This window comes from Anastrepha ludens, chromosome 5 (genome assembly GCF_028408465.1).
Source record: "Anastrepha ludens isolate Willacy chromosome 5, idAnaLude1.1, whole genome shotgun sequence".
NCBI classification, from domain to species: Eukaryota; Metazoa; Arthropoda; class Insecta; order Diptera; family Tephritidae; genus Anastrepha; species Anastrepha ludens.
In genome coordinates, this window is record NC_071501.1 from 4608213 (window position 1) to 4631394 (window position 23182).

At 34.9% G+C, this 23182-nt stretch overlaps 2 protein-coding genes across 3 annotated transcripts; one reads left to right on the forward strand and one right to left on the reverse strand.

Annotated features, from left to right (window-relative positions):
* Window positions 1-686: 686 nt before the first annotated feature.
* Window positions 687-22248, reverse strand: LOC128863687 (uncharacterized). Of its 2 annotated transcripts, none has more exons than XM_054102966.1 (4): window positions 21999-22248; window positions 1375-1600; window positions 1121-1313; window positions 687-1055 (listed from the first exon to the last, which is right to left on the reverse strand). In XM_054102966.1, the coding sequence occupies exons 2-4, from the start codon at window positions 1507-1509 to the stop codon at window positions 766-768; spliced, it is 618 nt and encodes a 205-aa protein (XP_053958941.1). In that variant the 5' UTR covers window positions 1510-1600; window positions 21999-22248; the 3' UTR covers window positions 687-765. The 2 variants fall into 2 exon arrangements, with proteins under 2 accessions (XP_053958941.1, XP_053958942.1); XM_054102967.1 differs by lacking the exon at window positions 21999-22248 and adding an exon at window positions 2028-2115.
* On the forward strand, window positions 11247-18549 carry LOC128863686 (uncharacterized). Its single transcript, XM_054102965.1, has 3 exons — window positions 11247-11440; window positions 15714-15906; window positions 15964-18549. The coding sequence occupies exons 1-3, from the start codon at window positions 11255-11257 to the stop codon at window positions 16260-16262; spliced, it is 678 nt and encodes a 225-aa protein (XP_053958940.1). The 5' UTR covers window positions 11247-11254; the 3' UTR covers window positions 16263-18549.
* Window positions 22249-23182: the final 934 nt, after the last annotated feature.

The window sequence follows — 23182 nt, forward strand, 5'->3', positions numbered from 1 at the left end:
TACATATTTGGTTTCATATATTTTACAAACACATGCATACTTCATGTAGTTTTCATATATTCATATTACAATCATATTTTACCCTTATAATATATACATAAATGGTCTATAATAGTTAATTAGAGGAATCATCAATATATTTATATATACATATGTGTATGTTAGCGAAATACACTCTAATGGAATTATTATTTCCGAAATAAATAAAAAAATAAAAGCGAAGTCGTACGGTTTATTAGAGATAAGATCCATGTGATCACATTACCGGTGCGGATTGGTATCCCCTAAAATTTACTACTTCTAGGAAATGTTCTATGATTTACGTTGGCTTTGATCACAACAAACAATACGTCATGAAACTTGAGGGTGGAACTAATTTGGCCTACCACTTGTGCTTCTAATTAACCTTAAATTCTTTAACTGACGCTAGTGTGAGAGTGGAAAATTAAATTCATTTTATTGTAAATAACACTCGGTTGAAAATATCCTCCAAGATTTATTGGATATATATATGCATATATATATATATAAATATTTCCCCCGTGGTTCATAGAGGGAACACAGGGCCTCGGATTTATTGTATAGTTTCCTAAAATTGTATGTAGGAGGGTAAAATGAAATGAAATTGTCTGAATCATCCGTACATATAAACTTACCTCAAATACCAAAGCAAAGACCGCGTAAGAATTACAAAAATACTTGCACTTTATTACTAAATTCACACGCACACTTATAAATTGAGTGTCTAACAACTTAAATAAATATCTAAAATAGTTTGCCCAGGAAGATCGTTAGTGGTCCCCAGGTAGTCAGCACCAAGATAGCCGCCGTCAAGTATTTAAAAAACGTTTCATGTTCTTTCAAGTTTCGACGAAAGAACCCCGTATTATAGCCGGTATATTGCGCCAACATGGCGACAACAAACGTCAACAATCCAAGAAAATTGTGAATGAAATCATTAACTGATGGCGACACGTACTGGCGGTAGTTCCACGAATATAAACCCAATGCGCCGGAAAGGCAGTTTATGACAAAGAACACGCATGCAGCCAAGCCTAAAAGGACAAATATCTATAGATTTCTAATCAAAATGACGAAGTACTCTGCAGTAAACACTTACCCAATTTTCCATGCCATGAGCGAAAATGGTGTTCCTTTGGCAACGACTTCTGCAGTGTGCCGGCAACCCCTAAAATGCCGCCAGTCAGTTGCAGCCAAAAGTGTATTGTGGTTTTTGTGTCTGGATGCAACGAACGTGTGAGCCAATTGTTGTTCGCCCGCACCATCATGCCTTCCGCCGACAGAAAAACAAACTACAAAAATGTTGAAATTACAAATGTATTAGTGTAATTTTATAAACACGGATTCACTCACCCCAAGCGTGCAGAGGAAGGCGTGCGTGGCGGTTTTTTTGAATTTCATCTCGGCGCATTTGACCGACATAAAAGTCGTTATGGCCAAAATGAAGCATTGATTGACAAGATTCCAAGTATAGCTGCTTATGACCATGATGCCCAATTGCTTGCTCAGCCTTTGTTTGGCTCCAGGTACAATCGTTCCGCAACGTTTAGAGTTCGCCGCAGTTTCACAAGCACTGACGCTGAAATAAAAATTGGAGACATACATATCAGCCAAAAGTGTGTTTATCAGCAGATTTCGCTATTATAGATACATATTTAGACACTCATGGGTATATAGAGAGTAGTGCTTTGCAATGTGCTTTTTGATTACTAATTATATGACGCGCTAAAACTGTTTAACAGAGAATTTCATCACACAAAATAGTTTGGAACAGACACTTGTGCCTATAATTACGTTTTCCTGGTATTTAAACAGCTATGGCATCAAAATTAGGATGCTTCTGCGAGATAGCAACTATTGCAGAAATTTTAAGAGAAACTGTTGGAGCTGAATTGATGTAGATTCTGCGAATTGATGCGGTTTCTTTCGTCCAAGACGAAATTCTATAAATATTGTATATGGAACGACGAATAGATTACAAAGATTATAGATATGGGATAGATTACCCAGAAATATAGGTCTGAACAATTTTCCTTCTGTAGACATAGAAGATTGTAAAAAACAAAAAGGGCGTGTAGCGTAGTACACATAACAGAAGTGAAACTTTCAAGGCAGACAAAGAAAGAGAGAGAGACCCAAAAGAGAATAAGATAGAGAGAGAGAGAAAGACCCGAGAGAGAGAGAGAGATAAATAATATATATCTATATAAATTCACAACATTTGCAGAGAATACAAATAGACAAAATTTTCAAGAAATAATACAAGTGGTATATCAACTGCGTATATATAGCGTCTGTCGTCAACGCCTACTGCCACAACACGCGCAATACGATCTGTCGTATTCTAACTACACGTTGCTCTCTCTCGCCCCGATGTATTAGTGTGGCGTTAGAGCCGTGCGCACATATAGTGTCTAACACTATAACGTGCATAGACAAGGCTCGCACATGCGCAATACTATCTATCCTATTCTAACAATATGTTGCTATCTTTCACTCTACTATAGTATCATAATATGGTGTTAGTGCTGCACGTTTACGCGCCACTCTCTTTCTCTCACTGTTACATTCTAACGCCTTGTATATAATGTATAGGTGGTTCTCTCTTGCTCCCACAATACGAGTAACGTCGTACGACTTAGACTAGAGCCTTAGCGTAGAAGTGGGAGAGAAGACGAAGAACCGCACAAAAGGGAGACGTGAATAGCCTAAAGTGTATCTAAGATATATATAAAGTATAGGTCTCTCTCTCCTTTTCCTCTTCGTTATATCTTTTTTCTCTCTCGCGGAACGAAAATGCCCAAAACGTTGCATGGCCTTGAAATTTTCCTCTCAATTCTCTCACGTCCATCAACGCCTAAGAAGTTTCATTTCAAAAACATAAGCATTGATTGTGTATGCTTTTAATTCCACGCTAATGTTGGCACCAACGCACATATGCACATACATATGTATCTATGTATGTATGAATATCCATACATGTAAAAGCAAAATCAAAAAGAAACTGATCTTTACTAGAGACAGAAGGTGAATGAGCATTGCCAGTGATAGCGCGTAATTAGCGTCATCCAAAGCATATACGAGTCAAATAAAGCGAAGATTAACGCAGCGTAAATATCGGCAATAATGTTTTGATGTCGGATGAAGCGCATTTCCATTTAAATGGTTATGTCAACAAACAAAACTACAGATTGTGGGGCTCTGAAAATCCAAGGGCCACACATCAACATCAGTTGCACCCATCTAAATGTACTGTTTGGTACGGTGTTATGGCCACTAAAGTTATCGGTCCTTATTTCTTCGAAAATGAGAATGAAACGCCGGAATCGATTTCAGAACATTGATTGAAAACTTTTAGCGGCCAATGGCGGAGCAGTATCCTAATTTGTGGTTTCAACAAGATGGAGCCACTGTGCATACTGCTAGTAGTAGTAGTAGTAGCATTAGTAGGTCTTATTTAGCCCACCCTGTATTACAATAATATATAAACGGTGTTGAAAAGATGTGGAATGTTTATCATTTTTGTTTCAGTGCAATTGATACATATTTTTTTTTGTTTTTGCTCCTTGTAAATCCCAAAGCACTTATCCATTCTCAGGCAATGAAGGCAATCAAATCAAGAGCTGCTATGACAAGTACTTGTTCCGCATTTCAAACGCTTACACCTGCCTGCTATCGCTGTACAACATCAAGCTTTTTCACAAGAATTGCTTTCGCTCGAATTCGATATCGTTGTAAATTTTACTTTTTGGTATTACTTAACTAAATATTTATTTATCAGTAGCAGACGACAATATCAATATTGACATATGTAAGTAATGTACATAAATAATAATGAGTCCAGGCCGATAGCGTTTTTATGCAGTTTTACAACATTTATGTAGTGACATTTCTATTACGCATTTCCAGATTATTAAAAGGTGTGCAACAATCTTAATTATCGGCCTTTCTCATCAATTGGCCTTTAAAAATCCAAGAGCTTTTTATTTAGGAAAATAAATTAATTTACGCAAATTGCAAAAAAAAAAAATCTCCCTATAACTCTGCACCACGTTTCCGTACCATCTCTCCCGACTGGAAGCGCCTTTGGTAATCCTCTACCTCCTTGACCTTCTGTATACTGCCATGATGTTTTCCCTTGAACTGAAACTTCATATTGATAAATAAGGAAAAATTGCGAAATCCAAGCTTTATGGTGAGTGCCACCGTTGGAATGACTTTTGTTCACAAAAAACTCTGACACAATGAGTGAAGAAAAGGTCGGCGCATGGTGCATAATCTATCCGTTCTCGGTGAGTTCGAATCACAAACGGATATAGAAAAAAAGATCAAAGATCTCGACTTGGACAACCTTCAACTAAAATGCTTGGTATTAGTAGTCTCATAGAATTCTAAGGATTTTTTTTTTATAGGGGTACGACATAAATTTTGCAGAGTGTAATGGGATAAGTTTCGATTAATTATTCGCCACAACACAAACTAATAGATGGAGTTTCTATTGCGGTTTTAAGGAGACATTTCTAACATACTGCTTAGATGTCTTCCAATCCGTCAAACTGTGGTGCCATCACATATTTTTCGAGTAGTTTGGAGATGAAAAACAAGATGTGCAAAAAAATAAACTGAACAACTGTAGTAGAAGCCGTTTGGACTTAAAGCCCAAAAATTTAGCAAACAATTTGGTATGGCTTTGTCGACTAAAATCTCTTAAAATAATGGTTTGGTGAAAAATTATGTCAAACACTTTCTTTCATACAAATTTTTGACCAACGAGTATCCATTCTTGCTTCTGCAGAGGTTAAGGGGGAACACCACTGTGAACGCGTGAAAATTAAGTGATTTCCATACATTTTTTTTTTATAAGCAGGGATGATTATTTGAGGATCGGACAAATTATAATTTATTTAACATATATTCAACTATACTGACATAAATTTGTATTAAAAAATATTAAAAATTACAATTTTTATTAATTTTAATGCAATGACGTCATAAAGAACTAATGCACCCTGGTAGCTACGATACAGCGGTGAAAAATCATCTGAAAGCAAAAAACCAAAAAAATTCTTAATCATACCTACATCAATGGCTACCGCCACGTACGATTTTTTTTTTATTTTTATTTTTTTTGAGAAAATGGTGCAGGTTTGAAAAATGAGTTTGTGTTTTTACCCTTTTTTCTGTTTTCGAAAGGCTTGAAAAAATATTAATGTTTGGAATTTTTAAAAACGGCTATGTGCGACTGTAGCCAATACATGCACAAAAAAAAATTAAAATCGGTTCATAAGTCTTCGAGAAATCAAACCGTGTTCAGAAAAGTCGTTTTGAGAAAAACGCGTTTAAAGTTTTCATTGGCCGTTGTATAGTAACGCACTACCTGTACTTATTGTATTGGGTATAACTTCGTCAATTTTCAAGATCTTAAGTTATTTTTTTTTTACTTATTTTTGAATATATCTACTTTAATAAAATGCAAAAACAAAAAGTCGATTTTTTTGAAAAATCACAGTGGTGCTCCCCCTTAAGAGAAAGTTTTAACGCGTATTGGAAAAAGGATAGACCTATTTAGTAGCATTTAAATTTATTTATTTTTTTATTTTTTGTAACGGAACTCTTATTTTCAATTTTGCCGATTACGCTTCTATTAGAAAGGCCGTAGATACATACACTACGAGCTACTATTTTCATACGCCCAGCAAGCATTTAAGTTTGATAAAGCTAATATTGATTGAATATGGTTTGAACTCAAAAAACTTTCTTAGTTTTCAAGTGCTTGGTTTTGATTAAGGGAATTTATTCTCCATTTGAGGAGAAATGAGGGCAAAAAGAGGCATTTTAAGTTTAAAGGGATTTTCTTGTAACACAATTATCGATGCACAATTAATCAGAATTAAACTAAGAAAAATAGTTCCTCGTACATTATTAATCGTTCATTTGTTGGCATTACTTAGTGCTTCTTAGCAGAGAGAATTTAACCGAATTTAACTGATAGGCAGAGCGTAGCAGGGGTTATGTTGCGAAAAAACTAAGAATGTGTTAGTCATATACGAAAGAAATCACCAATGGCACTTCGTTGCCGTCTGAAATTCGACTGCTTGGAGGAGTGTGTGAATACATATGAAATGATGGTAAAGAATTCGGCTGAATCCCCCAAATGACGTACAGGTAGCAGCCAAAGTTCCCCTCATTTACTTTTTCGCCATAGCTCAATAGCAAACCTGGTAATCTAACATTCTTGCTATTACTCGTGTACACATCAATAAAAAATGCGTTCCAGAAATTATTTTCTTCTTTTTATAATTCCGTGAAAACTCCAATAAAAATTTTACAAGGTCCAAATGTATATTTATTTGACGCCACAGATATTAACGTTGGTTATGAATGCAAAGAATTATTGTCAAATTTAAGTTTGAAGGATGAAGTTTTGTGTACAAAGAGACGTTTTTGTATTTTTTTTTAGTTTCTTATAGTTTTGCTTATGACATTTTCAAAGAGTTAAAGTTTTTACATCGCTTGCTTTCGATTTCTCTGAAAACAATGGTGTAACGCCTTTTGTAATAAAAAAATATGTATGTATATACATATATATGAATGTAACTTTTTACGACTAAAAAATTTGAACTGATTGGGAATATGTGAGATTTTTTACACAGTGTGTAATTAAGGGGTTTCCCCGATTTTAGTGGGAAATACGACTGAGAATGTCTGACATCATTTTGTTGTATAGATGAGAAAGCCATCTTAATGCTGCAAACAGAAGTGCAATAGACACCGGGTAATGATTTGACGGGAGGTGAAGAGCTGATCTACTTTCGTCGGACATTTTGTAGTTACAATAAAATTAATTTTGTAGTGAAAACTTTTCGTTTGCTATATTTGTGAAGCCAATATTTAAAGCTCATTGTTACATAAAAAGAACTTCCTTCGAGATTATTGATATTTTGCGGGCTCTCAGTGATCAAAAAATCAACCCTGAGCCTTTACCCCGGCGGAGAAAATAGAAATGAATTTAAATATTTTCCTGCCGTAAAAATAACCGACAGCAAGAAAGCCGTCCCCGCCACAGTTCTTTGAAATTTCATGCGATTAAATGAGTTCTAATTTTAATAGCGAGCAACGACCTGACGAGTATCCCCTACAGCTCTGGTTAACATACGAATTTTCTCAGATGTATCCCAAATGAAATACAGATTCATTTTGAGTTTCAGAGTTCAATGAAAATAGTTTTTATCAAATTATGCAGCAAAAAAATGATATAAGGTTGAGGATTGCGCTTACTGGATATATATAATACGATTATATATGAGATCTTGATTTTCAAAGTGGTATAAGTCAAAAATTTTAAAAATCTAATTTATCAGCTATTTCATATCAAATCCTAATAAAATAACATAATCTGAAGAGATTGGCAGTATGCCATGAAAGTTAACTCGATAAAATGTGTTTATGTTTTGGTTGGTAAACAAAATACGTTTACTTTTTTTTTTGATAGTGCTATAAGTCAGTCTGTTCACAAAGCTTGGCAAAATAATTAGTAAATGCCTTCAGACAACGGTTCAGTTATGATCAAGTAATCCTTTTAATGTGAAAACGTACTATTTATAGTTAATTGTAGATATTAAACGGCGAAGAAGTTTAAGTAATGCTTCCAAGAAATGGAAACGAATAAGACTAATATCGTCTTCTGATGAATCAGTGCATCCTTTAAAAGTGAATTCGGAACCCTTACTAATGGAAGAAAGCAACATGAAATCAAGAAAGAGGACACGAAATCAACGTAGTTATTGCACAAAATACAAGAAAAATGAAGAGAAATAGTGGAGAGGAATATGAAACAAAAGAGTCTAAGCATGTGAGTGGTAAGCTTTTCGAAAATAAAGATTGCCTTTGTTCCAAAAAATGTATAAATGGAATCGGATATGAAGACAGGAAAGCTAATTTTGATTCTTTTTGGAAATTAGCAAGTTTCGAAAAACAGAAACTGTTTCTGTATGGTTTAGTTCGAAAACAATCAATAAAACAAGGGCGACCCAGAAATTACGAAGGAGAATGAGAAAATGTAGTTTTAAGTTTTATCTAAATGTACGGAATTCAGAAGTTTCTGTTTGCAAAACTTTTTTTTTTTTTTGGACAAATCCAAACATATTTTAAGAATAACAAAAGACAAACATTATTAATTAACCTAGAAAACCCATGTTTCTCACATGGTCAAATAAATAAAAAAAATATAAACTGTCACATTCAAAATCTATTTGACAGAACGAGTCTGTCGGGTCCGCTAATAAAAATGTTTCCTTGATGGTATAAGTCATTTATAAAGCCATGCAGTTTGGAAAGTGGTATAAGTAATTTCAACCTTTATAACCACAAACCTTTTAAAAATGGTTATAAACTTCTCAATCATAATAAATACTTGTTTATTGGCACTACTTTACTGTCGCAAAATCATATTCCATAATACGAAAATAATATTTAATCCTTTAAAATACAAAACTCTAAATATATCGAAACAAGGAAAATATGACTTATATATATACATATACAGTCGAACTTCGATAACTCGAACTATGACATGCCACAAAAAAAAATCGAGCTATCAAGATTTCGAGTTATCAAATATAATATACATATGTACATACATTCATAAAAATCCATAAACAAAATAATACCTGATGGAAAAATAAAACAATCCATAAAACTCAAGGGTTAGCAAACAATTTTATTGATAAAACAGTACATGCTTCAAATTATGTATAGTTGCTATATAATATTGTCAAAAAGTCAATTATTTGGGATTGACGAGAGGATTTTTTATTATGATCTTCAAAAAAAGCTTCAATATTATTTAAACCATTGTACAGAGAATCGGTTGTATGTTCATTGGTTTTTAAATATGACCACAAAATCTTGAACGAATTTGCAACTAGCTCGTTTGAAACTGGTTGCAGCATATCATCTTGCTAATCATCTTCTATATCACTTTCGCTATCATGCTCAAATTCAGATTTAGATCCCAATAGCTCCTCAATATCTTCATCTGTGGGAAACTCTGAACATCCACATGCATAAAATCATTAAAGGTGACACCTTCTGTACCTTTGATATTTTGCCAAGCTTTATATTCATTCTGCAGTTGAATTTCTTCCTTACTCCTTTCTTTTATGCGTTCGCTTATGAAAACCAAAGGAATGTCATCTTCTTTCTCCCATTCAGAATATTGACCGAAGCCGGCTTTTCTAAAACAATTAGAGATGGTTTCAGGCTTAACATCGATATTCCATGCATTAGTTATTTCATCAACACAGTTCATTAATGTAATGTTAAGATTTTTGTTTACTTCAAAGCATTTTATAGTATTTTTTAAAATTCTGCGACGATAATGACATTTTAAATTTTGTATGACACCTTGATCGAGTGGTTGTAATTTTGATGTCATATTCGGGGGGAAAAATGCTAGTTTGATAAACTTTAATCTCTGTTGGATGTCTTTAGGATGGGCTGGGCAGTTGTCAATAAAAAGTAGAATATTTCTTCCGGCTTTTCCAAGTTGTCATCCACGCTGAATTTGCTTTATAGTCGAGAGGTAACCATTTAACACCTCTAAAACAGCGGGGTTGATTACTTTTACCTATCAAGAGTAATTTCAATTTTTCTGATCCATCCATGTTTGCGGCAATGATCAACGTAACTCTCTGTTTACTGTGCTTCCCTCCATGGCATTTCTGGTTTTTAAAAGTTAAGGTGTTATCTGGAAGACATTTTAAAAATAAGCCCGTCTCGTCTGCATTGAATACGTCCCGTGCTTGATAACCTTCTAATAAATGAGGTAAAACATCACGTTGCCATTTCATACAGTCTTCTTCGCTTACATCATTACTCTCACCACACGCCTTTTTATGACATATACCAGATCTTAGAAAAAAAAAATAACTTTAGGTGCCAGCTTGCACATTGATGACATGTCAACATAGTTTATTTTCGCGTAAGAACTACTAATAAAATACTTGTGGACTTAAACAGTGCAGCGACCCAACTGCTGACATCTGTTTGCTATAAAATAAGCAACACGTAATAAGGGGATTCCCCAGGAAATTCGACTTATCAAAGCTGGCGCCAAATATTCTGTTCGAGTTATCAAGATATTCGAGTAATAGAAGTTCGAGTTATCAAGTAAAAATTACACACAATTCTCACCCTAAACGCCATTGCCAAGCAATTTGATTCGAGATATCGAAGTTCGACTTATTGAGGTTCGACTGTATATATAACTGGCGCGTACGTCGTTTTTTGGTGTTTGTCCGAGCTCCTGCTCCTATTTGTGGTGTGCGTCTTGATTTTGCTCCACAAATTGAGGGACCTACAGTTTTAAGCCGACTCGGAACGCCAGATATTTATGAGGAGCTTTTTCATGGCAGAAATACACTCGGAGGTTTGCCATTGCCTGCCGAGGGGCGACCGCTCTTAGAAAAATGTTTTTCTTAATTTTGGTGTTTCACCGAGATTCGAACCAACGTTCTCTCTGTAAATTGCCAATGGTAGTCACGCACCAACCCATTCGGCTACGGCGGCCGGTAAATATGACTTATACCACTTTCAAAATCAAGGGCTCCTATAATATGTAGATATGTTCACATGGCTCCATTTTCGCTGGTTATTTTTTGAGAATTAATCCATTAATAAGTTAAATTGGCTTAATCCTTAACGCATATAACTGTTGTCTATTATTCGTGCTTGTAGGTTACAGCTTTTTGTTTATATTCACAGTGTCAATATGTTTCTATTTCTAATATACAAACACGTACATACATACATGCATATATATTTTGTATTTAATTTTTTGTGCAACATCGTAACTGCAAAGTTTTTGATAAGCGGTACACCTGACCAAAGAAATAATGAAAATTTTGTACATTAAGTACATAAATGCCTGACTGATATTTAATATCTATTCTATCTATTGTGATTTAATCGAAGACTACAATTAATCGCCTACGTGAGCAGACAGAAATTTATATGCACATATAAGTAAGTAAATATGGTAAGATATGTATAGATATTAATAGCAATCATTCTTGTGCAGGAGGCGAGAAGTCAATTAACTTTCTGCAATAACGGTTGCTGTTCTGAGTTGCTGCTTAAAAATCGATTCAAAAGTGCAGATATTTTTTATTTATATTTATTAAGTAAAAAAATACAGGCACTATAAAGTGCAAAGTGAAATATTTGCTTACAAATGGTTGCAGGAGATACCATAGTTGGAGAGAGCTCAATATGGGCCTATATTTTGGAACGACTTGAGATCCTTATATGGGTTTTAAATCAAGCTTGTATCGGTTTTGTGACGATTTACATGTTTTGGATATGCATTTACAAAGGCATGGGAACTATGGAGTTGCATGCCTTTCTTGTGACCATCGGGGTAGGTTGATGTGAAAATAATTTGGATATTTGAATTTGCCTGTCATTCGATGAAGTATGCGAACCATCGTATTTTGAATGAATTCAAAGGAAAAATAATTAATAAAACAATGTTTAGTTCGGACGAAAATGATGGCATAAATTTGGTGTACTCGTGTTTTTTTATACTTGGCTCAATGCATCTACTAAGTGAATACACAAGACAAAGCTCATTCGAGTATCAGTTTTAATTCCAAAAAGGACGGCGTCACTCCTAATTTCAATAAAAAAAATTAAATATCTAACAACTTCCTTTAAAATTAGGTCCGCTCATATAAAAATTATCCAGTAACAGAATTGACAATTCTTGTCTGTTTTTTGTTCAGGGGTATCTCAATTAATAAAAGTCTTCAACAATCATCCGGAGACGATTATTTCTAAACTAAAACGTATACGTATTTTTTTAATAATTATTTAGGACCATAATTTGTTTGGTCTTCTCATAATGATTGGTAATTTGATTTTTTTCTTCCATTCGTTTTACATGTCTTTGGTTTTTGCTTTCGGTGGTTTACTCGTAGATGCCGAAGCCGTAAAAGTAATGTGTGTACGAGTGCAGAAAGTGTAAAAATTTCAGCATAAAAACCCGATTCAGAAATAGTTAATAATATTCGTATTTCTATGAAATATGGAATGTTTATTACTTTTCCTACGACTGTAAGTCCGTAGCATTTTCGGTTTCGCTAGGCTGTTGAAACAACAAATGAAAAAAGTTATATCAGGTGAAATAAAGATCTGAATGCTTTCTATAAGCATTGCATGTCCCATATCCCTCATCGATGCCTCGTCAAAACAACGTATTTATAAAAATCTAATTTTTATTGTAAAAATATGATTTTTTTTATTTATTTAATTATTAAACGGAAATTCTTTTTTTAATTCTGCTTGGAAAAGTGTGAAATGCACAAAAATTCAATTTTTTTTATTTAGGAAAAGATTCAAAACCTTTGAATTATCGGCAAGCGGAAACCTTAACAATAAAAATTTAGATTTGCGTTGTCCGTCTGTACTTTTGTGATTTAAACGAAAGCTTTTATTATTATTATTAATCACTTGATATATTCCGCGAAATATCCAGTTTGTTTGCGTTGACACACTGTCCACACTGCTCAATATTTAATAGCTTCTACTATAAAGCCTGTACTTTAATTGGGAGAGAAGGTTTCGTACTACAATTGAAGAGGAGGGATGGCACAAAAGCATGAAGCCTGGCCATAGGACTTTTCACATTTATACAGACGGCTCTCAAACTTCAGATGGAGTGGGAGCGGGTATTTACTGCTCCAAACTAGGGATAAGGCAGCCTATCAAGCTGCCAGACCACAGCAGTATTTTCCAAGCGGAAGTTTTTGCTGTGGGAGAGCCGCGGAGCTAGCCTACACAAGAACAGGAAAGAACTCAACAATTAATATATAGGTACGTGAACAGTCAAGCAGCAATAAAAGCAATAAGCTCATATGGTATTAAGTCCAAAAATGTTCAACGGAGCAGGGAGGCCATAGAAAGACTAGCCGCAAACAGTGGGTACCTGGTCACAAAGGCAATATGGGGAACGAAATAGTAGATGAGATAGCAAAGAGTACTGTTAGACTACCATTTGAAAAAGAGAACGACACACCAAAACCGCTAAATACAATACACAATGAAATGGACGATCACATGAAAAGGCGAGTGGAAGCTAGGTGGACTAATCTGACCACATATAAAACAGCAAAAGTCATGTGTAGAAATAACGACAAAAAACTGACTCAATTCGTACTTGCGCTCTCGCGAAAGGACTGCAGAACTATCATAGGTATGCTAACAGGTCATAATTTATTGGCTGCACATACGTACAAGATAGGGATTGCTAACACGGACAAATGCAGGAAATGCAGAGAGGATGTTGAGGAAACTTCAGAACACCTTCTGTGCGTTTGTCCGGCATTATTAAAAACGCGTTTAAAATGCGCGGAAGCCCCATTGTTTGAGGGTCTGGAGGACGTCTCAAAAGCGGATCTCCCAGCGCTGCTTAGATTCGCCAAAAGCGCTGACATTTCGGTATTCATAGAGGTCGGTCTCCATCTGGTATCGCTAGGGACCAAAAGGTCTTTGCGTGGCTTATTGCCAACCAGGCTAACCTAAACCTATAAAGCCTTACTCAAAATGAAAAAGTGAATACAAAAGTAAAACTCATAAGCGCAAATACGAGTATAAGTTTGTTAATTTGCGTATATACATACATATATGTACATATGTAAATATATATATGTACTTATGTATGCATGATTATATAACATAGAAAGTGATCTGCGATGTGGTTGACGTACCAGACTGGCACTCCCCGAGTAGCACTAAAGCGCCGTTTTGATACCATTATGAGACCTCCAACGGGTAGGCATCTACAGCCAACCAGAGCTGCCGATTTAACGGAGAAGGTTGATGGAATTTAGGTTGGACCCCTGCCTCAGGCTCTCAAAAATAGGAGCCCTTAACCGACCTAGTGACCTTAATCGTGTGGCTGCCAAGCACGGATATTTACAGATAAAGTGCTCAACAGCTCCTTCTCTGAAAGGTCGCCAAAACTACGGCAATGGGGATTAAATAGTAAACCCAGCTTTACTGCATTACTGCCAATCGTCCAATTTACCGGGCACTGCTATAAGTTTGGCGTGGAGTCCTCAGAACTTTCTGCGTCCTGCGTCTATTATACTAGGGCCATAGGAGAAATGAAAATCCATCTGATCTGTGCTTTCCTGAGAAATAAGTTGTGCAATTAAATTTGCTAAGAGCTTTTTAGAGGTGTGCTAATTCAGTTCAGTGTTATTCAGCACTCAGCGAAATTAACAGAATCTGCTGGTGGGCTTACGTCACCTGAGGTGTGCTTACAAGATAACTGGGATTGTGTTGGTTACGAAAAAAATCAACCCATAACACTTCGTTGGCGTCTGAACAACGACTGGTTGGACGAGAGTGTGAATGCATGTGAAATGATGGTACAGAATCAGTTGCCGAATCTCCAAGGGACGTGGCAGCCAAAGTTCCCTTCACAATTTTCTTTTTCACCACAGTTAAAGAGCAAACCTGGTAAATCTATCATTCTTGGTTGGGAAGTGATTAATGCAAACACTGGTAATAACAAAGATAATTCAATATATTATTTAATACAAATACGATACAAAGGTGAAAAAAGCCGTAGCATGTTGAAGATGTTCATAAAATCATGGAAGTGGTCGGGTTGGAACAGCTACTTGATAGCCAAGGAATTGAAGATTAGACAGAAATCTGTTCGGGACAATTTGCATAAGCATAATTTTAACTATGTTCACCGTCGAAATTAACCATTAAGAATTTTTTACTTCACCTTAAACCCTTTCCAATTCATCAACCAAAGTTTATCAATATGTTTTTTTTCATATAAAGCAACATGGACGTATAACTTAGCCCATACCAGAGATTTGGTCAATTAAGGGGGAACGCCACTGTGAAGGGTAAAAAAATAGTCGATTTTTGGGATTTTTTTTATTGTAAGTAGGGATGAATTTTCGAGGATCGGACAAAAGGCAATTTATTATATATGTATTAAACTGTGTTGATGTAAATTTTTATAAAAAAATATTGAAAATTTACAAATTTATGTAAATAAACGTAACGAGTTAAAAAAAAAATGACGTCATCTGGTGGCAGCGATACAGCAATGAATAATCATCTGAAACCAAAAGCTCAAAAATTTTATTAGTCTACACAATAGTGGCTACCGTTGTACGTAGCCTTTTTTTAACATAATGGTGGTGATTTGAATTTCGATGTGTATTTTTCACAATTTTTTTGGATTTTCAACAGGCCCAAAAAAATAGTTATTTTCAAAATTTTGAAAATCGGCTACGTACAACGATAGCCAATGCGATAACAAAAATTTTGAAAAAAAGAAATTTAAAATCGGTTCATTAGTCTTCGAGAAATCGTTGCCACCGTATCAAAAAAGTCGTTTCGAGAAAAACGCGTTTGAAATAAAGCATCGTATCGTCAGCGCTACGGGGCCGAGCCGACGGGCGCTCACTTAAGTGGACATAGAATCGGGATTAAAGCGAATTTCGCTTTAAAGCTTTTACCACATTTTCTTGAGTAGTTATATTAACAATTTATGCAACAAAAAAATTGATTTTTTTGAATTTTCACAGTGGCGTTCCCCCTTAATAACAAGCACATTTTAAATTTTAAATTCATTTCTTTATTGCATTGACTATCTTTTACAGTTCAGCCTACTGATGGCCGAGGGCATAATGTGCCATTATAACATTAATCCATTAACAAATGGTTTCAGGCGCAAAACAAAAACCACCATTCATTGGCTGCTGCTCACACTGGGCGGTGGTTGTGGTGTAGCCGGTTGCCTCGTTATGATAGTAATAGTAAAATTCAAAATGGACCAAGTCCATAACAGATTAGGTAAGTAGCTATGGAATACAAGAAATCAGCTAATAAAACCACATTTTTCCTCTTCAGGTTTCGCTGCATTTATACTTTGCCTGATCAGTATGCTGTCGGGCTTGTGTGCCTTATTCTCAACTTATCTACGCCGCATACTGAGCCCATTGTTTAACAAGGGCTTTCACAATTTAGTGGGATTTGGCACATTTCTAACCGCATTGCTGGCACAATACTACGGCTACGATTTCTTCCATGACAATATTTTATGGTCGTTTATCAGGGTGTTGCAAGTGGTGACCCTTGTGTCACTAGTGCTCACTTCTATAGGTCCGCTTAAGGCGCTTTATCAGAAAATCTTAAGTTATTTCGATTAGGAAAGCTGGTAATTTTAGATAGTACGCGTGTTAAGTGATTCGATTTTGTCAAGTGTCATCTGCATATCTATAAACAATTTCAAGTGCACTCCGATATTTATATAGCTTAATTCTACATTAGAGTGTGATGTTTAAGTGGGTACCTCACAGACATACAATAGGGCAATTCACAATCAAGTGCAAATTGAGTGACTCCATGGCATTTGTAAATTATGCCGACAACCATATAAATTTTATCGTTTTATCGGCAGGTTGTTTGCACTTGGTTGTGAATTGCCTAATGCCTTTATTATTCTATAAATTAGAAACGTGTTGCGAAAGTGAAATATTGCATACCGGAAGTTGTTGACTTATGATAAAAAACAAAAACACACATATTTTTACGTAGAATAGACGACAACCTACTACAGAGGGATCTTAAACATATTTTAAATCACTTTCTGCAAATCAAACTGATATTTTCTATAAATACTAATATACGGCAGCCACCATAGCCGAATGGGTTGGTGTGTGACTACTCTCGGCAGGGTAGAAAACCTCCGAGTGAATTTCTACGACGAAAAAGCTCCTCATAAAAAAATATCTGCCGTTCAGAGTCAGCTTAAAACTGTAGGCCCTTCCATTTGTGGAACAACATCAAGACGCACGCCACACATAGGATCGGACAAACACCCAAAAGAGTGTAAGTGCCAAATACATACTTATATATATATAATTCAATTTCTGTATTAACTTTCATAAAAAAATTGGGTACAATATTTAATGTGGGGTAGAATATTTTATTCAAACAAAATTGATATTGAACGTACTAATTTCGCTAATAAAGCGCGAAATATGGGCTTCCACAATGACAACCCTAGTAGACGTAGACCTGTGCCAAAACGTGTTCTTTTTTTCTCTTCCATCGTACTTGGTTCTGAATTGTTGTTTTTGCGCCGTCCCATGTGATATCTGCATCTCCTATCTCGCGGAACATCAACCTTCTCCAAGTACAAGTATTTTTTGGCCGACCCGATCTCTGCTCTCCATCGGGTTCCAGTCCATTGTCATCCTCGTGATGCTATCTGGTGGTTTCCTAAATGAGTGACCTCATTTGCTGATCTCTACAATGCGTCGTTGCTGATGGTGTTAGGCCAGAATATTCTACATATGATGCGGAGGCATTTGTTGACGAAAGATGGTGTGTGTATATCTATGAAATGAGAATTTTTCTTTCGATTTCAAACGTTTATTAACAAAAAATGGTTACAAATTCTATCTTCAAAATAATAGCCATTGCTAGCGACACATTTTTCCCATCTCTCAGGCAATTTGTGGATGCCGCGCCAAAAAAATTGGCCGTCTTTGGCCGCAAACCAATCATCGAGCCATTTTTCGGCTTCTTCATGAGAATTGAAGCGCTGCTCGGAAAGTGCGTGGCCCTGAAAGTGTCACTTCATAGGTATATACCGTATCAGCCATGTTTCACTTTCGTACAACAATACTGACTTCATACATGTGCTGAATATTGGCAGTGTAGAGCGCCAGGAGATTTGCGAACTTGCCCATATTATATGCATTCACCCGAACGCCGCACTCGTTTTGTATAGCCGTTGGCATCTTCATCTTCCGTCGTCTGCCGTGATAGTGCGCCGAGGTAGCAGAAGCCTTTCAAACAAATTTCACCGGGCACCCGTCAGCCATTATATGTCTTGCTTTATTATGGTTGACACCCATACCTTCCGTAGGGTGCTGCAGACTGAAATTACATGAGTGCATACTTCACTGCTGCCAGATGGTTTAGTCAGATATTAAGTATAGATTAGAGTTATTGAATTTTCTATGTTCTCAGCTCAAGTTGACCTCCAAACTACTGAACATGACGCTTAAAATTTGGTATTGTTATCTATTAGATCGCGCATAGTCGATTAACTAACACTAGCAATAACAAATTGGCAATAAACTAGTTAAGAGAAGGAAATACAGTATTTTTTAAATCGCTTTTTGAAGTGTCTGATTGCAAAAAATTACGAGAATCTTGTCTGTTATCTACGAAATAGTTTGTTGCCTGTCAAATTACTCCTTTTTTTAAGTATTGGACTTCCACATTAAAAGCCATAATATTGTTAAGACACCCTAGCATACATTGTTATTATTAGTATTAGAGATTGCCAATTTACGATAATAATTTTATCTATTGTAGGCACGACACTATTTATCTCTTAAAAAATGTATCTTTTGTTCATTGTATTGCAGAGTTTTTGTTCTCAGGTTAAATACCAAGTTCCAAGTCACTGTTTACATGTATAAGTATTATTTATTTTTTTTTTTTTTTGCATTCGATGTTGAGCGTTTTCTTCCATATAAAAAAATGTTGAGCGCTCATTATATGCAAAAGACCGTCAGCAAAACATTGTCAAAAATCAATGCGATTATTGAGCCACTTGAATCTTGCACTGATTATTATGCTGATAAACTCTGATTAAAAAGTGTGAAATAATGAAAATTTGTTGAATTTTTTTTAAACTACCACAAAGTGTGAAACTGGGATTTATTTGATTTTTGTAAGAAAATTAACTGTATTATCATAAAAAATGCAATAAGAACAAATTAATTGTCAAAACTTGTCAATAAGCTCTAGTACTATAGTTATTTAACAATGTATTTATGATATAATTTTTCAAAGGAAAATGTATAACGAGGCTCTGTAAACATACTGTTACCGCACTGAATTGAATACAAATTTTATAAAATTCCGTGATACCATTTTTTTGTTTTCAATCAAAAATCAATCGAATAAAAAGAAAATAGTATTAAAATACAAATTTTGAATTTTTATAATCCTTACAGACATTCATATTTTATAAACAAAACAATCTAATTCTATCGAAGGCACATTGAACAGCTAGTTGTAGTAGTAGAGCTAAAACAACAAGAGCAATGTATTTTTTGTTTGTTTTGTTTTGTGCTTTTGGTCCCTATAATCAAAATTTATAAACAAGTACTGAAAGTTCAGAGTAATTTAAACAAAATTGACAATTTAGAGACCAAATAAATCGAAAAAATTAAATCAGCTGCTCTACTGCTATTAACTCTTCAATGTCCTTGATTCTATCGACCTGCAGATTTAATGAAGTAAAAAAAATATTTATAAGTGGAAAAAGTGCCAACTTATTTTAAATGATCTTCTTTTTGTTTTTATATGGATGCTGCATTTACAAAATATCGTCTACTGTCACCTTGTAACCCCATTTTGATATTGGATTGGATCTCGTCAAAAAATATAGAAAACAAATTTACTGACGGAGCATGCAAATTTAAATCGGAGCATGCAATAATAAGCAAGAAAAATTTCATCATTTTCTACCGAATAACTGTGATTTTTGGTTGATAGAAATGAAAAAAAAACTTATACAACCCAGAAAGTTTAGAAGAAGAAATACGTTTTCGATAAAACGAATGTCGCAGCTGGATTTTATTTCAACGAAATCAGGGTTAGAATCAGCAACAAGAAGAGTGAAAAATACCACGAACGAACCTGTGAGAGATTCTGAAAAATTTACTTTACAAAATAAGCTATAAAACTTCTTTAGATTAGTCAAAAATAGATTAATTTTTGAAGTGAAACATCTTTACGCGCGTCAGAGTATAATTTCAAGGTCGCGACGCACGAGCTAGCGTTACGAAAAACCGTCACGAAATGTATGTATAAGCCTACGGCAAACAAGCTATTCTCTTTATCAGCTTTGTGCCGTGCTTCGTCGTCTCCCACTCTGTAGATACGTATTACAGAGTATACACAGACAATATACACTAATACTATGCAATATACTGCAGCCTACGGCCTATGTCATATGGTGACATCCGTATACACGCGCATACGCGTCATATTACAGGAGCGAGAAGACCCAGACGCCTTGAAACGTAGAAAACGACACGGATTTGTGTAGTCCACGTGTTCATCAAAATTATTATTTAATAATATTTAAATATATCTTAAGTGAAAGTGAAGTTAAAATTTGCAAATTAATTTCCAGTTAGAACAGGTATGTGTTGATAAATTTTTATAAATATACTACGTCAAATTTAGTATCTATACGAAGAAATTAAATATCAGTATATTGGGATTATGAAAGATCTATCTTACACAGTTCACAGGTACTGTTGAGAAAAAACTGATGTGCCTTACTAAACCCGGTTTGACATCACTAATTTGAGTAGTTGTAAGTATAATTTTATAATATCATAGTTATATTATTGCATTGGATGACCATAAAAAATATTGTTGATTTCAAATTTGGTATTACTATTTGTTATAGATTTCAATATGCCAAAAACGCCTGCTGAACGTGCACCAGAATACAGAGCATGGAAAAAATAGTCGAAACAAGAAAAACCGCCAGCGCAAACAGTAGCACAACGCAATCGACAGAAGGCTTTGAGAAATGCAGACGCCACTATCGGAGACGAATCATCATCGACGAATTTCTTTGGGCCAAGTGAATTACCCATAGTTAATCCAGACAATCCACAACCCAGCACCAGCAGAGACGATGGTAACATATTGCATCAATATTTATCACAAACAAGTGGCCAAACTAAGCAGGCTCACACTGAGGGAAAAATAATTGTCGTTCAAGCCGACGTTCATCAGGCCAATTCATCGCAAAGTCCAATGAATCCGACCTCAACTACATCCACAAAGACGAGGATCTCAGTCGCTCAGCGGTGTCGTGAATATAGACAGCGCTAAAAGATGCTAGAAGATGTCAATACATTGTCGACCAATTGTTTCTCCAGTTATTGTGAATGTGTCTTCGAATGTGAGTGATATACAAGTTGATTTTGCTGAAGTGTCTTATAAAAAATCATTTCAATCCTCATTAAAATATTTAAATTTAATCCAGAAATTAAGAAGTTTTACTTCAAATATGCGCACAGAGTGCGGCTGGCCTTTTTTTTTAATAATTAATAAATGTTCATGGATTTTTTCAATAAAGTTATTGTTCCAAATATTGCTTTAAGTCATTTATGGAACATTCATATAATTTAGAAAATGGTCTAAGTCAATTCCAACTTTAGAAACAACATTTTCGTATGAAATCATACAAAATTGCATATTCATAATAAATTTCGGTTAATCAAGGCTTATAAAATTCTGTATAAAAAGATCGCATAATGTAAAAGTATTTTTTAATTTATTCAAATGCAATTCATTAAATATCTCGAAACAAGGAATATATAACTTAGACCACTTTCGTAATTTTATTCTGCACATTACAGATTTTAATATGAAAAAATTTAACTTTGAAATCAAAAACTGTTTTATTTTTCAAATTTCTTACTAATTTGATTATATTGGTAAGAACTTTACGTTCAATGCCAAATAGTCCAGTGCTTCAAACAATTACACTCGTACACACATTTCAATTTATACATTTCTTTTCCGGTATGAAAGTATTCTGCAGCTGCATACACAGTGTACGTACATACATATATAGGTACAACCATACACACATAAATACAAACATATATTCTTATTTACATATTTTCACTAATTTGTAATTCTAATAATCGCTGTGAAACACTCTGCCAGCTGTTCAGCATCTTCAGTTCTAGCATCACAGTTAATCATATCAGATTACGTTTGCATTCACGTGCAAAATCAAGCGCCAGAAACTCAGAATATCACCGCACTATCACTTCTCTCATGCGTTCAATTTATATTTTTTCTTAAAAAATCACCATTACACTCACCACACAAAGATTTGCTAAATGTGATATGATGCCTTATTCCGAAAGTATGAAAAAATTTGGGGTTTTGCATCCAGCATCCAACATATAAATTTTATATTTGGGTTTGGTTTAGCGATTTTAAATTTGATTTCATTTAACACATCTGATATGTTATCACGTGTCTCTTTATCCACTTGCGAGCGTTCACGTCTTACTCTTATTGAGTTTCAACCACAACTGACCCGAGAAGTCGCTCCTTTCAAACCATACACACTTTGTAATTTGAAATTCATACAATGCAAAAAAGAGCTCATGAACGCGCAGAGCTTTAGGCCGCCATATGACTTGAAAAATTTCCGAAGAATTGGCTAAGCTTAAAAACAGAATACATATTACAATACGATTTGTAGTGACGTCACAATCCGGCTTGCCAGCAATGCTGTTTAAAGCATAACACTGGTAAACCCCCAGCTATTTGTATGACTAAGCAAAAGCGCTTCGCAAATTAACAAAACTAGAACATCTTATCCGATCGTACTTACATATTTATACAACTTATTTATGGCAGGGAATTCAAGATTTTATCTTTTAGGAATATTATTTGTACAAAGTAAAATAAAAAAGCTTTTCGATAATACTTTTCATGAACGTACACTTCTCATTGCGTATTTGGCTGAATTGGTAGCTACAGTATTGTGAAAAATTTAAGCATTTTTTTCTGCTAGGCTAAAGAAATATTGTTTTCTAAAACATCTTCTATGCAAGGCGTGGCTACAATAAAGACACCCCTCCTCGATTCCTGCAAAGCTTCTTGCGAATTTCCCATTGTTCGAAACAGAGCTGGAAGTCATCTTTGACTGTAAATTTATATTTTCGTTATTTCAATAAAAATGTAATTACTTAATTTATGATAAGTAACTAGTTAAAAGTTGAAGGTTAAGTGTGCAAAATTTTAACAAAATGTAATTAACTATCCGTGCCTTCTATTCTGCTACGCCAAGTTATAAAAGTAGCGATGGACTGCTTGTGGAGTAGAGAAGTGAAAACTTAACTGGAGAGCGGTGTGTTGAATTGTGACCCCAAAATATATTTATCTCAACTTGGTAGCAGCACAGGTAGACTTCTTATTTTCTAATACAGTTTTTACATTTATCGGAAAGAATGCATTAGTGCACATGACAAAATTAAGTAAGAAAATTATTAAT

What these genes read in the sequence shown, in the direction of transcription:
- LOC128863686 (XM_054102965.1), top strand. Translation starts at nt 11,255, where the DNA reads ATGGTTGCAGGAGATACCATAGTTGGAGAGAGCTCAATATGGGCCTAT. An exon ending in CCTTTCTTGTGACCATCGGG is followed by an intron (nt 11,441 to 15,713) that starts GTAGGTTGATGT and finishes TATCTTTTACAG; the next exon opens with TTCAGCCTACTGATGGCCGA. An exon ending in CCAAGTCCATAACAGATTAG is followed by an intron (nt 15,907 to 15,963) that starts GTAAGTAGCTAT and finishes TTTCCTCTTCAG; the next exon opens with GTTTCGCTGCATTTATACTT.
- LOC128863687 (XM_054102966.1), bottom strand. Translation starts at nt 1,509, where the DNA reads ATGGTCATAAGCAGCTATACTTGGAATCTTGTCAATCAATGCTTCATT. An exon ending in CCTTCCTCTGCACGCTTGGG is followed by an intron (nt 1,314 to 1,374) that starts GTGAGTGAATCC and finishes ACATTTTTGTAG; the next exon opens with TTTGTTTTTCTGTCGGCGGA. An exon ending in CTCATGGCATGGAAAATTGG is followed by an intron (nt 1,056 to 1,120) that starts GTAAGTGTTTAC and finishes TTGTCCTTTTAG; the next exon opens with GCTTGGCTGCATGCGTGTTC.